At 33.8% G+C, this 18754-nt stretch overlaps 1 protein-coding gene across 2 annotated transcripts; it reads left to right on the forward strand.

The window, feature by feature from the left end:
- Positions 1–275: 275 nt before the first annotated feature.
- On the forward strand, positions 276–5294 carry LOC127101544 (uncharacterized). Of its 2 annotated transcripts, none has more exons than XM_051038983.1 (5): positions 276–510; positions 671–850; positions 981–1157; positions 2394–4238; positions 4329–5294. In XM_051038983.1, the coding sequence occupies exons 1-5, from the start codon at positions 474–476 to the stop codon at positions 4988–4990; spliced, it is 2901 nt and encodes a 966-aa protein (XP_050894940.1). In that variant the 5' UTR covers positions 276–473; the 3' UTR covers positions 4991–5294. The 2 variants fall into 2 exon arrangements, with proteins under 2 accessions (XP_050894940.1, XP_050894941.1); XM_051038984.1 differs by having other exon boundaries at positions 2400–4238.
- The last annotated feature ends 13460 nt before the right edge of the window (positions 5295–18754 follow it).

An 18754-nucleotide genomic window follows, 5' to 3' on the forward strand; every position in this document is an offset into this window, starting at 1 on the left:
ACCACCCATCATTGATTTTACAAAATAAATAATGAGAATTTAACTTATATATATTTAGAATATAACACTATTTTTTATACATAATCAAATTAAACCATATTATGATTATGAATATGATACATTTTCTAACTATTGAAATATATTATTAGATCTTGACTATGAATACATGTTTTCAAAAAAGTACACCGTTGGATAATGAAAAAATCAATCTCTAAAAATGAATTAATTTATTAATTAGTTTGACTAAAAATGAATATATATAATTTAAATTTTACTAAGGCGTTGTTCCAAACCAGGGTACACTACCTCACTCCACTACCACCACCACTCTCACACCATTCCTCTTCTTCTTCTTCTTCTTCATATCCATTTTCTCTCTCTCTCTTTCTCTTCTCTCTCTCTCTCTCTCTCTCTCTCTCTCCATTCCTCTTTTTCTTTGACTTTTCATTTGACTTTTTGTCTTACTCTCGCAAATGCATAACCAAGATCAAAGAAAAACTCACACTCCAGGTATTTCTTCTTCTTCTTCTTCTTCTTTTTCAACATTTTTTTATTATTTTATTTATTTATTCTGTACGTTTCTTGTTTTTGACGCTTTTTGTTTTTCTTTTCTTACGGAAAGTTCTTATCTTTTTGGGTTTTATCGTTTTTTTTTCCTTCAATTTTGTAGGGCACGAGAATCATGGAGTTTATGTGTGTAACAAATGTGGATGGCCTTTTCCGAATCCACATCCCAGTGCTAAACATAGACGCGCTCACAAGAAGATCTGTGGAACTATTCAAGGTTACAAACGGGAACAAAGCGGTTCGGATAATGAACGTCTTTCAGAGGATGATTACAAAACACCGGGTTAGTTTTCATTATGCGTTGTTTATTGTTTATTGTTTGGTTTAGCATTAATTACTATATGGATTGTTTAGTTTAACGTATTAATTTATAGTAGATTTGTTTATGCGTTGATTTGATAATTTGATTCTAGGTTTGGTTTTGTCAAGTTCCAACAATGAGAAGGGTAATACTGGAATTAAAGGAAAGTTTACTAGGGCAGAAAGTGATGTGTTTTCAGATGCAGTTGCTGATTTTCCAGATAGTGGAGTTAAGGATCATTTTCTTCTACAAACTCTTTCAGGGTCTTCTGAGTTCAATGATTTTGAGGGTAAGAAGATAGTTTTTTTTTTCACATCACAATCTCTTTTTATTTAGTCTGTATTTGAATTTTAACGAAATTGTGGTGACACCGTGTGAATCGCAGAAGCTTTAATTAGTAGAGATTCATGTAAATCGCGGTCAATATACATTGGGATGTGAGATCTATTATGTCAATGCGGATTCGAACATAGCATTACTGAGTCATGAGTATGGACTTGTGTCACAATAGAATACTTGTGCTGGATTAATTGAAAAATTGGGATTTGTTTGTCACCTTGTTGAAAATGGATGACTTGATGTTTAAGGGAAATGTTTGGTACCACCAAAAAACAGTTTTTTATTCTATTTTCATAGTCTTTCAAAATGTGGTTGGTTAGTTTTGCAACAGCTTTCCACCTTCTTTTTTTTTTTAGTGAAAAATGAATTTTATTTTTCTCTTTCAATAAATTGTTGTTAGAACTGCGGCTGGTTGGTTGAAAGGGATATTTTCAAAATTCTAATTTAATATTGATTTGGCTTTTCTCGAGTGTTAGACACACCTTCGAGTGTATAACTTGCGGAGGTATAACAATTGCCTGAAAATCATGGAGTGTATTTTAACAATGCCATAGTTGTGTGTTTGTGTGTGCGCGCACGTGCAAATTTATGTGTTTTTTTACACAACTTTGACTCGTCACCCTCTAAAGTGCATCTCTCACTTTAGGTGAGTCAAATTCAATTTATATTCCAATTTATGAGTATTTCAGAATTCTGCAAAGTTTCATACAAGTTACTGGGGTGGCAACTATTTAACATCGTAATTTGTTTGTTTCTGTATAGTTCCATTGGAATCATGTATTCATATCAGGAAATGATTTATTAAACTGTCACTTATTTTGATGGTAAAGCATATATATATCTTCAACAATTAATTAATTTTACTGATCTGATACTTTGTATTAGTTTTCTCTTAATCATTGCAAGTGCCTTAAATGTGCTTTTGCATTTTGTCTTCTTTATATCCTTTTGTTTCTTTTACTCTGTCAAATTTTTCTTTTCTTTGAATAAATTGCATTAATGAAGCTTTTCACCAATGCTAAAACTGTATTAAAAGGAAGATAGATTCTTAACCAGTGGCATTTATTTTACAAAAAATTTAATTCACCAATATTGAATTGGCATTTTTTATGTTAAAAATCTCTCACTCTAAGATTAATTTCTTTCTTATCTGTGATTCTATCATGTCTGATAATTTGTTTCACAGCTACAGATGTGACTCCACTAATTGCCAACTCAAGCAATGAGTTCCAAATTAAAAATTCTAATATTCCACAAAATGAAAGTTTTGAATTGGGAAATATAGTCGGGGTGCAAGGTCAACAATTGTCAGGCTCTACTGTGGATCCATTAATAAGCCCGGTTGTGGATTCAAAGACTGAAGAATTGAGTATTGTGCATGGTGATGGTTTTTCTGGTCTGTCAAGTGACTCAAGTCTCAGCAAAGCTGCAGCTGTATGTGATATTTTGCCAGAAAAAAAGATCTATGCTGGTGAAGATGTAACAGGTTCTCGTTTGACACATGGTGAAAAGGAGTCTAATTTGAAAGAGAAGGATGAGGTAAAGTCAGGAAGAGACATGTTTGAAATTGCTGAGTCAACTAATGACATTGTATGTGATATTTCGCCAGAAAAAAATATCTATGCTGGTGAAGATGTAACAGGTTCTCATTTGACACGTGGTGAAAAGGAGTCTAATTGGAAAGGAAAGGATGAGGTAAAATCAGAAAGAGACATGGTTGAAATTGTGGAGTCAACTAATTGCATTGTAGGTGATGGAGCTGTTAATCCAAAGGAAAAGAAGGGATCCGAGTTCGTTTCTTTGAGGCCTCAATATGAACTTCCATTAGAAGTAAACTCGTCTATTATCACCAAAGAGGTGCAGGTAGAATCTGCAAATGCAATAGAGTCCAGTAACAGTAGTGAAGTCAAGGTTTTGCAGGAAAAGGAAGATGTGAATGTTAGTAGTGATCCACTTCCTGTGCACGATGATAGACTTGGTGTAGCTTATCCTCACAGTGAGTCATTGAAACATGAGGAAGATGATAGCAAGGAAAGTAATTTTCATTTCAACACAAGCCAGTTGAGTGAAAAAAGTGGTGTTCTCTCTGAATTTTCTTTAGGCGAGCTTGCAACTGAAACTTATCAAAGATCACATGAAATTGGAGTGTCTATGGAAACTGAGATGAGTGAGAATGATTTTTCTGAAGAGCATGGGGTTGATGACATTCGTGAAAATTCTCAACCCAAAAGTAGTTTAATGGTTTCCTCAAATGAATATCAAAGGGAGGCATCCTTTCAGTCTGCGACCGATGAAACATTCGATATCATCAATGTTAGTCATCATCCGAATGACACAACTGAAATAAATGATGTATCTGTAGATGGAAAGGTTGCAGGAGCTAATGTGGAAAATGACACTGAAGTTCTATTGAATGATTATCAACCTAGTGACCTCTTGCAATCTGAAGTTGAGGAATCAAATGTCTTATATAAGAATAATGGTGATGATGCTGGTGAAACGAGTAAAACTGAGCGATGTGATAGAACTGTGGATGAAATCAATAGCAATATCGAATTATATGAAGAACATAACAAACCCGCTGGTGTTGCTGTTGACTCACATGAAGAACAAGCTACACATCTATTAGTGAAGACTGCAGAAGACTTTTCCATCAAGCATACACCACATTCTTCAACCAATACCAAGCCTTCTGCTCAACATGAGTCTGCCGTTGAAGATGATTCAAATGCAGAGCCTGTTCAAGATCAAGGAATTGATACTTCTGCTGGCTCGCATGTAGCTACAGAAGACCTTACCAGCAAGTATACAGCACATTCTTCTATAAATACTACTAAATCTTCTGCTCAACATGTTTCTGCTGTTGAAGATAATTCAGGTGGAGAAGTGTCTAGAATTACTGCTGTGCCACTTTTGGTTCAAGATCAAAGCGTTAATGACTTGATTAAACCAACTTCTCCCGGAACGGATGCTTCAGTTGACTCCAGTAGCCGGCGTGAAAGTTTGGAAGGAAACTGGGGCTCTAGTTCAGGTATGTACACAATCACTGTTGCCTTGCATGATTTATATAAAGCACTAAATCTGAAAATTTTATTGATTTATTTCACGGTTCTTTAAACAGTTATATCAATGATATCCGATGCACCAGCTGTTATTGATGCCGAAACTTTACCTCCAATGGGTTCGCTGGCATCATCAGAAGAAGGTAAATCTGATTTGAACACCCTACAGACTGCACTTGCTGATAGACAGCTATCTGGAAAATCAGGAACGTTTGAACTGCCATCTTTCACAACATTAGTTGAGCCTAACCATGCGGCTGCTAGTCCTAAAGGTGCTGCTTCTGAAATCCCGAACCCTGAACCGTTAAGTTCCACCTTGCCAGCCGGTTGGTTTCCTACCCTAAATCAGGTTATGAATGATTCTCAAGGGAGAAAGCAGAACGAAGAAACAATTGCCAAAATAACAAACCGGAGCAGCAGTAAAGAGCACACACCTCTGAAGAGTCTCTTGGGTGAGGTTACTCATAGCAGCAAAAAGCCGAAATCGCCAAAAGTTGAAGAAACTAATGATGCATCTGAATTGACAACTGTTAACTCAATTCTTGGTCCCGAGTCCCCTTCGGCAGCCCAAGTGGCGAAAGAAAAGGCTGCAAATGAATGGAACTCTCCAGCAAGATATCCTGCAAATATCAAGCGAGAGAAAAAGAAATTGAAGAGCAAACCATTTTGGTTACAGTTTGTTTGTTGCTCAACAGCAGTGGATCATCCTCAAAGAACGTAGAAGAAAAATAGAAGATTGCTTTTTGCGCTCTATCCTCATTCTGGTTATTATTCGCACTCTATTGTTTTTTTAGTTTATCTATCATAGATTTTAGATGCATATTTTAACGTGTCCTATATTGTTCTTGCAAGGTTATTAGGAGTTGCGTTGTATATGTTGACCATCTTCATCTTTTATTTTTATTATTCAGTGAGATATTACTACTCATACTGAGTAATGTGTTAATCTTAGTTTGGTCTTAGGGAATAATTTGCTCCATACTCTCATCTCATGTGTTGATGGATTCTGGTTATTATTTGCTCTCTATTGGTTTTTAATATAAGTATCATAGATTTTAGGTGCATATTTTATCATAGATTTTAGGTGCATATTTTAATGTGTGGAAATAATGGAAACTATAGATTTTAGGTGCATAGATCTTTGGGATGATTTAGAAAATATACTTCGTTCGGGTCAAAGGGAAAAAACTTTTTCTAAGAGGGAATCTAAATGGACATGGAGGAAGTGTACCAAGAGATTTTGAAAGCGTGCATGGGAGCATACTCTCAAGGAGGTAAATGCGGGATAAGTCCATCTTCAAATTTTCGTCGATTTTTTATTTTACTATAGTTAATACCTGATTTAGAAAATGAGATGAACATCTTATCACATATAAGAGTGGGGGTGACATGCTCTCCGATAGATTTATTTCTTATTAGAAAATCATATAGGAAAGTTTGCTTGGATTGTAAAGTCGACGAAGAGGAGAACTTGACTATCCATCATAGAGTATTTTTTATGGATGTAAGAATCAAGAGAAGAGCAAAGAGAAGAAGTCAAATGGGAGCGCCACAAATCAAGTGTTGGCATTTGAAAGGTGTAAACAAGGGAGTTTCCAACACAAGATCTTGGAGGGAAAGTTTGGACAACCACAAGGAAGTGCAAATAATACGTGGAATATGATGACCCAAGAGATTAAAAGAGTAGCTAAAGAGATGTTGGGAGAATCATGAGATTTTGGACCATTGGGTAAAGAATCATGGTGGTGAAAAATTTGAGTAAAAAATTATTGTTTTAAAGAATGATCTATGTGTAAAAATGTCGAAACTTGAAAAAAATACAAGAAAACTAAGAATGAGACTAAGAAGGTGGTGAGAGAAACAAGAACCCAAATTTTTGGACGGATTATACCAATCTTTAAGAATCAAAAAGAAAGAAAAGTCTATGTATATGCTTAGTAAGGGAAGAGAAAGAAAGACAAGAGATTTTGATCAATTGAAGTGTGTTAAAAGATGAAAAGATAAAATATTGGTTTAGGAAAAAAATATAAAGGATATCTCGAAGATATATTTCTACAATTTATTTAATGAAAGATATTACATCTCACTGAATTCTAGCAGAGTCGACATCAAAGAAGAAAATCGAAATATAATTACTACCATCGAATTCAGAAGCAAGAGGTAAAAGAAGCGTTGAAAATGATCAGTAATAATTAGGCGAATTTAATTGAGGTTGGAGACTTGGAGATAGATTTTAGAAATGCATGATTTTCTCCTAAGTAGAAGTAAATAGAGTATATGAAATGTAAGTTCAACAAAAAGAGAAACGTTTCCAATCTAGAGGTGATAGTTGAAGACCATATCATCGCACAAGTCACACAGTTTAAATTTCTTGGGTCTATAAGTACAAAATGATGGAGAAATAGAAGGGGACGTAAACAATATAATTTGTGGCTGAAATTGATGAAGACTTCATAGGTTTTATGTGACATAAATGTACAAATCAAATTAAATTGTAACTTTTACCAAACTGCAACAAGACATGTAATGTATACAAAATATAATGACTGACAGTTAAGAATCAACACGAGAATAAAGTAAATGTAGATGTGATAAAAATGTTGTGTTGGATGCAGGGCCGGCCCGATCATTTCGGAGGCCCCGTTCTAATTTTAAAGATAGACCCAAATTTTAAAAAAAATATAATTATAATAATTAAAAAAATATATCAAAAATATGATTATGTATTAGTTAAAAATAAATTTAATTATGATTATTTTGAATTTTGATCAATCTTGATTTTTGTATGTATCGAGTTTTTATCATAATATATTTTTTTAATTATTGAGTTTTTTTAATAACATTTTATTTATTTTTATTAATATTTGTGAAAAAAAATTAAAATTTTTAAAATTTGGGGCCTTCTAAAGTTTGGGGTCCTGTGCTGCAGCACTTGCACAGTGCCGGGCCTGGTTGGATGTGTGGTAAGATTAGAAAAAAGAAAATTAGAAATGACAATATTAGAGAAAATGTTGAGGTAGCACCAATAGTAAAAAAGTGGTGAAAATTAGACTTAAGTGGTTTGAGAGAGAAGACACGTAAATTTTATGGTAAAGAGAGTATATAAAATGAAGAGAAGTCAAATAACTAAAGAAAGAGAAAGATCTAAAAGAATTATACAAGAAGTTATTAAGAAATAAATTGAGATTAACAATTTAAATAAAAATATGATTTTAAATAGAATAACAATAATTGAATCATGTAGCCGATCCCATTTATATTTTGTTGTTCTTGTTGTATTTCAATGGATCCTATTATTCTTGTGCTATCAATACAAGCTTTTAGTTATTTAAAAAAAATCTTAGTTTGGTCTTGATTGTGTTGGGTCATTAGTTTCGAATCAATATAAGAGAACATTTATATTTATTGAATATTTTTTACGAGCAACACACCTTGTGAGAGACCCATCACATATCTAGCAAAAATTTTAAGATGACATGTATATGAGTTCTCTTATTTATAAATTGCTCAATCTCTATTTTTTTTAATCAATGTGAGACTTTCACCTCACACTTGATTCTCAACACTTCCAACTCACACTTGTTTTTCTCAACCCTCAAGTGTGAGTCTATCCACAATACTCGTCTAAAATAGAAGTTCTTTCATCCACATATACTTTTACCACCGTTTTTTCGATGAGACATGCCTCCTATCCACCACCATGTGGAGATGAATTTCGATACAAGGAAGCTGATCCCTCATTTGAACCAACGACTTATGATATCACTATTGGGTCGTCAACTTAGGAGGTCAACTTGAGGGAACAATCAAATTTATTGAGACATCTCTTTAAGAGCAACACATCTTATAAAAAGACACATCATATATTTGTCAAAAAATTTAAAATGATAATTATATTTATTTTTATTTATAAAGTGTTTAATCTCAATTTTTCTAATTAATATAAGACTCTCACTTCAGATTTGAATCTCAATAATTGCAACTCCAATTCATTTTTCTTAATAGATTGAAGAATAATTAATGCTATTGGAAGTTTGAAAAATATCTTATAAAAATTGGGGAACATAAAAATTTCATATTTTGAGATAGAGGAATTAATATATTTATAGTTATTTATTATTTTTTACTTTTATGTTTGCGATGTCTTTCAAACTTTTTACAGGAACTTGTTAACCACTTTAATTGGTGGATGCATTGAATTGATAAAAGAAAATAGATTATTTTTTAGGGTAAAACATGTCTAATTACTTGAAATTTGTGGAAAGCTGTAAAGTCTTTAAGATTTAATTGCAAAATAAAAATAAATTCTTAGTGCATTATTTTTATTAAAAATTAATAATTAAATTTTCAATATTATTTCCAACATAAATTTTTTATTTTTATATTTTTTAACATATATTTTTGGCCGTTGTATTATCTATATCTAATTACTCCTTCATTTTCAAATTCGTTAGTTTGACTATTAATAAATCTAATTAATTGTGTATGTAATAGGAAAATTATAAAATAATCTATATAATTATCTTTCATTAAGTATTATAAAAGGTAAATTATAAAAAATTATAAAGTAGGAGAAACTTATAATTTTAAACATTTATTTACAATAAATTTATAATTTAGGAATGTGGCAGTATTGATAATAGTCACATTTTTTTAAATATTGTCCCAAAAAAAATTGTATTTTAAAATTTCAATTGCAATTTAACTGCTTCTTTTCATTTGTACATCTAATTAATATTATGCAAATTATTATCAAATTATAACTATTCATTTTGCATTTATAATAATATAAATTGAATTTTTTACTCAAATATCCTATATTTAAAAAAAAAATCCTAAAATAACTCAGTTTTCAAAAAAAATGTTAAGACGTAGGTGTCAGACCAATTGACACCCACCCTTAATTTTTAAAAGGGGCACCAATTGAATTAGCTACAACACATGGTGTTGCCAATCCAATTGGCGCCCATGTGTACTAAATGAGAGGAGTCGTCAATTGGTCTGACGTCTCAGTGTAATATGTATTTTTTTTTCATAAATAGAGATGTTGTGTGATTCATTTTTCCATATCTCTTTTCATTATATTGCAAACATGTTTCGTATTCGTCGTTGCTATGGAAAAGTGATTTATTCGAGAGACAAACCTCCAATGGAGATGCTCTTCTGGAATATCTGTCGTTTCGATCAACTAAAGAGGGAGCTGGTTCGTTGGTTATATGGAAAAATACCAGAAGGGGAAAAAATAAGAAGTATTGAGAGACTCGATGTTGTATTTGGTTGGGTGCGAGTAAAAACTGATAAGGATGCTAGGGAAATGATGTTTGGATCAAATGACATTAGTTTGATTGTTGTAATCAGTTAGAAATGTTGTTTTTAAATGTTGTGGTTAAGTATTTTCATCTGTTTCGATATTTGTTGTTTGTGTTGGAGTGATGTTTGCTTATGTTGGAGTGATGTTTGTTGTTAACCTTGTTGTAACAAAAAGTTATTAATACATAAAAATTAAAGGTTGCAAAAATTGAAAGGAGGTACTAAATTATGATGCAGAGGTTGCTCCTAGATTGAGACATTTTTTCTTATTGTGTCCGGGTTGACGACATATACTACATAATCTTATCATTTTATCAGTCGTATCCATTTTTGTTCTAATACGTGTGCTATTTGGATGTCCTTTTTTCTTTCTTCGCATCTCATCGTTGTGTCAAACTATGTCCCCTTCATATGAATGCCAATATTCCTCCATTGCTAGCACTGAGAAGCTTTCGTTATACACATTCATGACGGTAATGGCCTTGTAAACACCAGACATATGGCTATAAGCATCCTGACGAGTATGTGCACATGCTGGAATGACATGGGAGCAAGGAATACGGAAGGCCTAGAACTTTCCGCAGTCGCACCAACTTCTGTTTAGTCTGACAGCATAGGATAAATTTGGCCTCCCCTCATTGTGGTCCATTGTTTCCTGTACACTGAAATTTTGCTTATGGCGGTCAAAGATTGTAACCGCGTGTGTGCTAGCTTTAATAGTTTTCTCTTTCATCACTTTCATACAACATTCACTAAATAATTGACCTGACATTAACATTGTACTCCATCTTTCACCTCTGGTTATGAAGGTAGATGCCAACCTAAAATAGGTTGTTCTGACCAATGCAATTATTGGTAGATTTCTAATGCCTTTGAATACGTTGTTCATGCATTCCACAAGATTTGTTGTCATGTGGCTCATCGACAACCTCTGTCAAATTCCCTTGTCCACTGCTCTAATGGTATGTTATCCACCTACCTCCATGCTTCTGCATTAGACAATCTAATTTCGTCACAGTAATGTTGAAATGACGACTGAGTTAGAGCATACCCTGCATTCACCACTTTTTTGCGAAGGTTCTTGTCTTTGATTGCACGCATGAAGTTTTGTGCGATATGTCTAATGCAATAGACATAGGTAGAAGGAGGATCATGCCATCCGTTATCATGGTTACTATAAGCACTATAAATGGCAACATGTCTATCTGAAATCAAACAGAGATTGGCTTGTGGAGCGACATGTATTCTGAGATGACGAAGGAAGAAACCCTAACCACCAACAGTTTCACCTTCAAGCAGAGCAAAGGCAATGGGAAAGACGTTATTGTTGCCGTTTTGTGCAACAACCATAAACAAAGTACCCTTGTATTTGTCGTATAACCATGTTCCATCAATTTGAATAATAGATTTGCAGAATGCAAAACCTTTGATGCATGATTGAAACGCCCAAAAGAGGCGGTGAAAAATTCTATTTCCAGCAACACAAGTTCCATCTAGCGTAAATGCTGGCAATGTCTCCATAATTGCAACAGTTCCTGATGCGTATGTTTTAAGTGCCCATAAAAACCGTGACAATTCTTTGTATGAATACTCCAAATTATTGAATACCTGTTCAACCTCCTTTTTCCTTACAATCCACACTTTCTTGTAAGAGGGAGTATAATTATATCTTGTGACGATATAAGATATTATTATACTCACCTTCACTGACGAGTCTTTGCTAACAAGCGGCAAAATGTCTTGACATATCAATTCAACGCTTAATTTACGGTGATCTTGTACAATATTAGTGGCAATGCAACTGTGAGGTGGGTCTATAGAATCTCTCTCCCAAGAATTGTTTCTCTTCTTGTGAGACGCAGCCAACCGAAACTTACAAAGGATATTACGACATTCGATGACATACCTTCTCGAATCAGTGTATTTTACGGTGAAATCAACAGACTTATTCATGTGAAATTTTTTGATAGCTTGCACACATTCTTCTTTAGTGAGGAACGTGTCTCCCACTTTTAACTCACCCTCTGATCGTGGATATGGGTTATAAAAAACACGGTTGGATGTTTCATCGCCATGTAAGTCCATGTTTGTCATATGTTGAGGCGGATTATATACACGACTTGGAGGTAATGGCGATGGATGATCATCATCTTCAATGTTGTTGTTCAACATATGATCGACCTGTGTCTCAGTTTCTTCTTCTTCTTCATCAATGACGTTGACTTCTGCTTCTGCTTCTAGGTCGACTTCATCTGAGTCTTCTGAATCAAATTCATCAGATTCAGCTTGATTAGTTATCTGAGTTTGTTGAGATGGTATACTTTGTTGGAGATTAATATATAACTCAATAGAGTTGTAACCAGAATGTTCGTGACTAACAAACATATATTCAAAAATTAATCTGGAAATGCATCTCCGTTTAACTTACGGAAATGGACCTCCGGATGCATTTTTAATAAAAAAACGCGTCAAATTCTCCCCTTTCCTCATTTCTCTTTTACTCTCTCAAACTCTCAAATCGTCCCAAACTCTCTCACTCTCTCAAGCTCTTAAACTCTCTCAACTCACTTCCAAATTTCTACTCTCAATATCCAATCAATCAAAGAGCCCAACATCAAAGTTATATTTGGTAAGTTTTTAATTTCTCTATATATTTTATTTATATATACATGCTTTTGTAGAAATTAAGCATTATGTTGTATAATAGGTAATTTATATATGTTATTTAATCGAGAAAAGTGTTTGATAGGTAGTTTAAATGATCAATGTGTTTTTAGAATATTGGATTTTCATGTATTTCTATCATTTTTGTTCTTTCTGAGTTGCATGTTAATAAAGAAATGCACTTCCGTATTCGTTCAAAATTTTATTTTCTAGAAATGCATTTCCGTATTTGGTATGTTTGCCATGATCTTCATTGTGTTTTGTTTAGGTTTGATTTTTTCTACTATGTAATGTTTCTATGCTTTAATTATAGACATTATATCTGATAACCAAGAAAGAATGAGTCTCGACAGAGTGTCGTAGCATGCATCAGTTCGTAGAGAAATAATAACCCGACTTTTGCAATAACCGATCGGTTCTAGTTCATTTGATGTAGATCCATCAACTTGTGGGGTGATGAGTATCCCGCAAGTGAACGGAAAAATTAGTTATAGTATAAAAAATATCGAACCCGAAGAGACCAATGTCAACCTACCGTTATCTATTGCCGCTTTGAAAATATAAGGTTTTCGATAAAAGTTTTGTTTGAAAATGGATTTAAAATAACTAATTTATAAATTAAATGAAACGAAGACTGAAATGTAATTCTGGATACCTTCGGGACTCAAATAGAATTCAGCATTTCACTTCGTTTTAAAAATTATTTTCGGAAAAATTATTAATTAAAAAATATTGTTCACTTTCACGCTGCCCGTATTGGATTTCGGAACCATAGTTGCTTGTTGTCGCACGTACAAGTTACAAATTCGAAACACTTTTTGAAAACCAATAAGTCTTAATTCATTAATAAAACACCGTCGTTATTTTTAGAAATTAAAAATCCGAATTTTAACGATCGAATACCGCTTTCACACTGTCGCGTTGAAACCATTATCTAAATAACTTTCGCTGTCACACAAAGATTTTAACTTTTTGAAACAAAATTCAGAACCGTCAAATTATTTTAATATAAAAAAACAATGCTATTTATTTTATCGAGTTCCATCGGAACGACGGTCCTCACATCCCGGACTTTAAGAGCTTAACTGGACATATCTATTGCGATTGACATACAACTATTGAATTGCAAATAAACTAAACTGAACATAATGTTAATTGATTTTAGGATAAAAATAGTAATTATATATATATATATATATATATATATATATATATATATATATATATATATATATATATATATATATATATATATATATATATATATAGAGAGAGAGAGAGAGAGAGAGAGAGAGAGAGAGAGAGAGAGAGAGAGAGAGAGAGAGAGAGAGAGAGAGAGAGAGAGAGGAGAGAGAGAGAGAGAGAGAGAGAGAGAGAGAGAGAGAGAGAGAGAGAGAGAGAGAGAGAGAGAGAGAGAGAGAGAGAGAGAGAGAGAGAGAGAGAGAGAGAGAGAGAGAGTGCATTTTCAGTGTAAACTAGTTTTACACAATCATCCAATAGAATTATAATATTCTGCCATGTCATATCAGTATTTTAAAATTAAATGTGTGACTAGACGAGATACACGTCCGTGATTGGTTGACAGTGTAAAAATATTTTACACTGTCAATGCATATTCTCTCTCTCTCATATATATATATATATATATATATATATATATATATATATATATATATATATATATATATATATATATATATATATATATATATATATATTGATCCTATCTTCCTGATAACAAAAGAACAACAAGATCAATAAAACAAAATGTGAAAATAGAATTAGAGGTTTTACCTCCAGCCATTGTTGCAGTGTTGTGAGTGCACTGCCTTTGATTCTTCCAAGCTCTTGCTTTCTCAATATAGATGGTGTATTTCTTTTCTGATGAGAGAAAGCTTTGGGGACCAAAGACTATTTATAGGCTTGATTCTACCATCAAGAATTTAAAGCCATTAAAACTCATTACCACCCAATTAAATGATCATATCAATTTACATTAAAACCAAAATAAATCATACCCTTTTCAGAACCAAAATCCCAAAACTATGGACCACATTAAAATTGGTTTTTTGTTATTAATAATTATTATAATAAAAATAAGAAACAGTTACATTCTCCTACTTGGTCCGTATAACTGATTATTGGCATAAATGAGTAATGGAAAACTTACTGAAGAAATAAATATGTGAATCATAGAGATAGTCTCTCTTAAAGCGAGTAGTCTCATCTATATATTACAACATGTCTATTTTCAAGTATATATCTGTAATGTGCTAACTAACTTGATGAATAAACCAATGTTTACTCTTGGTCCAGATGTAACATATTTTCTCAAACTGATGTGCGCATGAAAATGAGAAAACATCACAATATAAGAGTTTTATTAATAAACTTTATGTATATAATCACAAGGAGGACCCAAGTCCCTTGTTCTCTACATGATCCTTAAATTTTATTGGTGGCATGCCCTTAGTCAAAGGATCAACGATCATTAAATCAGTACTAATGTGATTAATAACTACTATTTTATCTTTAACTCTTTCTCTAATGGCTAAATACTTTATGTCGATGTGTTTGCTTCAACTTCCACTTTTATTGTTCTTAGCCATAAAGACAGCTGCTAAATTATCGCAAAAAATCTTCAGAGGTTTAGAAATAGAATCCATGATTCTAAGCCCAGAAATAAAAACTCTTAAGCCATACACCATGAGAAGTAGCCTCAAAATAGGAGACAAACTCGACTGCCATAGTAGAAGTAGCAACCAAGGTTTGCTTAGTACTTCTCCATGAAATAGCTCCATCAGCCATCATAAAAATATATCCCGATGTTGATTTGCGAGAATCAACACAACCAGCAAAGTCGGAGTCTGAATAGTCGATCACATCAAGATTGTCCGTCTGCCTATACATTAGCATGTAATCTTTTGTTCCTTTAAGATATCTCAACACCTTCTTTACAGCTTTTCAGTGATCCATACATGGATTACTCTGATATCTTCCTAAGATTCCAACAGCAAATGCAATGTCGGGCCTTGTGCATACTTGAGCATACATAAGACTTCCAACAACAGAAGCATATGGAATGTTCTTCATTTGTTCCCGCTCAAAATCATTCTTAGGGCATTGATTCAAATTAAATCTATCGCCATTGACAATGGGTGCAAAACTTGGTGAACAATCTTTCATTCTAAATCTCTCTAAAACTTTATTGATGTAGGTTTCTTGTGATAGACCCAAAATTCCTCGAAGTCTATCTCTGTGGATCTTAATGCCAATGACATAAGATGCCTCACCCATATCCTTCATATAAAAGTTTTTAGAGAGGAATTGTTTCACCTCATGTAGAAAACCTTTATCATTGGTTGCAAGTAGTATGTCATCCACATACAAAATGAGAAAACAAATTTTACTCCCACTGACCTTCTGGTATATCCATTGATCCATGGGGTTTTCAATAAACCCAAATGAGGATATCGTTTCATGGAATTTAAGATACCATTGACGAGAGGCTTGTTTTAACCCATATATGGATCTCTTAAGCTTGCAAACCAAATGCTCACCACTATTAGAAGAGAAACCTTCAGGTTGTTTCATATAAACCTCCTCCTCTAAATCACCATTAAGAAAGGCAGTTTTCATATCCATTTGATGCAACTCAAGGTCGAAATGTGCAACTAATGCCAAGATGACACAAAGAGAATCTTTTTTTGATATAGGAGAAAAAGTATCAATGTAATCGATTCCCTCCTTTAAAGTAAATCCCTTAGCAATGAGTATGGCCTTGTATCTCTCAATGTTGCCTAATGAATCTTTCTTGGTTTTAAAGACCCATTTACAACCAATGGCCTTTGCCCCATTAGGCAACTCTACAAGATCCCATACGTCGTTGTTTTTCATGGAATTCATTTCATCATTCATGGCATCATACCACAAATTTGACTCTTTGCAACTCATGGCTTGTCTAAATCTCTCAGGATCATTCTCAGCTCCAACATTATAGTCAAATTCTTGTAGATACACAATGTAATCATTAGGAATAGCTGATTTTCTTGTCCTAGTAGATCTTTTTAATGTTTGATCAACATTTTCTTGTGGATCTTGTTGTTCAACTAATTGTTCATCATCTTGGTGACCAACTTGATTTACTGGATCATTAGTAGCTTGTGGAGTCTCGATGATTGGTTGATCAACATCCATTTGAACTTGAGGGATGTTGTAAATAGTAACCGATCTATTACTTGAAGTGGAAGGTTCATACTCTATATGATCATGCACATAAATTGAATTTTTGATTTGATCGCTCCCACTAGTCAAATGATTTTCAAGAAACTTTGCATTTCTTGACTCCACAATCCTAGTTGTATCAGATGGACAATAAAATCTATAACCTTTAGACCTTTCGGCATATCCAATGAAATACCCACTAATGGTCCCCGGGTCTAGTTTCTTTTCTTGTGGGTTATAAATCCTCACCTCAGACGGACATCCCCAAATGCGCATATGTCGTAAACTCGGCTTCCATCCGTTAAATAACTCAAATGGTGTCTTTGGGACAACCTTGGATGGAACCCGGTTTAGAATATACACAACCGTCTTTAGTGCTTCATTCCACAATGATTTAGGAAGATTAGAGTTGCTAAGCATACTCCGCACCATGTTCAATAATGTTCAGTTTCTTCTTTCTGCAACACCATTTTGGTTCGGAGAACCGGGCATGGTGTATTGGGCAACAATCCCATGTTCTTGAAGAAACTTAGCAAATGGACCAGGTGCTTGTCCACTCTCAGTGTATCTACCATAGTATTCACCACCCCGATCTGATCTCACTATCTTTATTTATTTTCTAGACTGGTTCTCAACTTCAGCCTTAAAGACTTTGAAGGCATCCAATGCTTCATATTTATTGTTAAGCAAATAAATATTCATATATCGTGAGTAATCATCTATGAAAGTGAAGAAATATTTCTGACCATGTGCATTCATATCAGGACAACATATGTCTGTATGAATTATTTCTAATATACTTGAACTTCTATTGGCACCTTTCTTAGACATGTTGGTCTACTTTCCCTTAATGCAGTCAACACAAGTTTCAAAGTCAGCAAAATCTAGAGTATTAAGTACCCCATCTTTTATTAACCTTTTAATTCTCTCTATGGAGATATGTCCTAATCTCCGATGCCATAACATAGAAGAATTCTCATTAATATTACACCGCTTAGTGCCAGTTTGAACATGCATTGAACTATAAATGGATTCAATTTGTAAATTAGTACGATAAAGACCATCAGACAATATACCATTCCCAACACATTCCGAATTATAAAATAATTCAAACAAGGTGTCTTTAAAATTAAAGGAATATCCAAAAGGTACAAGTCTAGAAACTGAAATTAAGTTTCGTGAGAAACTTGGTACATAAAAGGTCCTTTCTAATTTCAAAACAAAACCATTATTCAAAATTAAATTGCAAATTTCAATAGCTTCCACATGTGAGCCCATCCTGCTTTCTGATAGGACAGTCCGCTCACTTCCCACTGGCTTCCTTAGGTTTTGCATACCGTGTAAGGAATTTGTTATATGGATTATTGACCAGAATCAATCCATCAGGTGTTAATATTAACATCGGTCATATTAGATTCATAACCAACAAATGAGAATAAATTACCTTTCTTCTCAAGCCATTCTTTGAATCCAGGGCATTCCTTCTTCATGTGTTCTCCCTTTTTACAAAAGTAACACTTTGCTTCTTTCTTGATATCACCTTGCGGTGGTATTTTGAATTTCTCTTTCTGATTGGCTTGTGACTTGTCAGTTTTGAAAGCTTTGTTCTTCCCGCGAGTGCTCGTCAGCAATGCACTCTCACTTTGTTCCATTACAAGCCTTTCTTCTTCCTGAACACACATGGTCATTAATTCATTGATTCACCATTTGTCTTTATGTATATTGTAGGAGATCTTGAAAGGCCCATACTCATACGGAAGAGAGTTCAAAATATAGTGCACCAGGAAGGAGTCAAACATATCAACCTCAAGTTTCTTAAGTTGAGCTGAAATGTCACGCATTTTCATTATGTGCTCACGCACACCTTTCACACTGGTGAGTCGGTAGGAGGAAAATTTCATAATTAATGTGCTTGCCAAAGCCTTTTCAGAAGTGACGAACTGATCGTCAATGGTTTTCAGCAAATCACAGACATTCTCATGCTGATCAACAGAACCACGTATTCCACCTGTGACCTTAGTCTTAATGAACATCACACTGAGCCGGTTGGATCTCTCCCATCGCTCATATAGTGCGATTGCAGCTGGAGTACTTTCATCTGTAATTGCAGGTGGTTCATCTTTCCTAATAGCATAATCTATGTCCATCCGTCCTAGATGGAGGAGAATTCTTTCCTTCCACACCTTATAGTTATCTCCTCTGAGCTCGGGAATATCACATCGGATATCAGAAAAATTAGCAGGTTGAGAAGCTAAAAAGATAAACAAAATTGATGTCAAAATTTGAG

This window comes from Lathyrus oleraceus, chromosome 7 (assembly GCF_024323335.1).
Source record: "Lathyrus oleraceus cultivar Zhongwan6 chromosome 7, CAAS_Psat_ZW6_1.0, whole genome shotgun sequence".
Classification (NCBI taxonomy): Eukaryota; Viridiplantae; Streptophyta; class Magnoliopsida; order Fabales; family Fabaceae; genus Lathyrus; species Lathyrus oleraceus.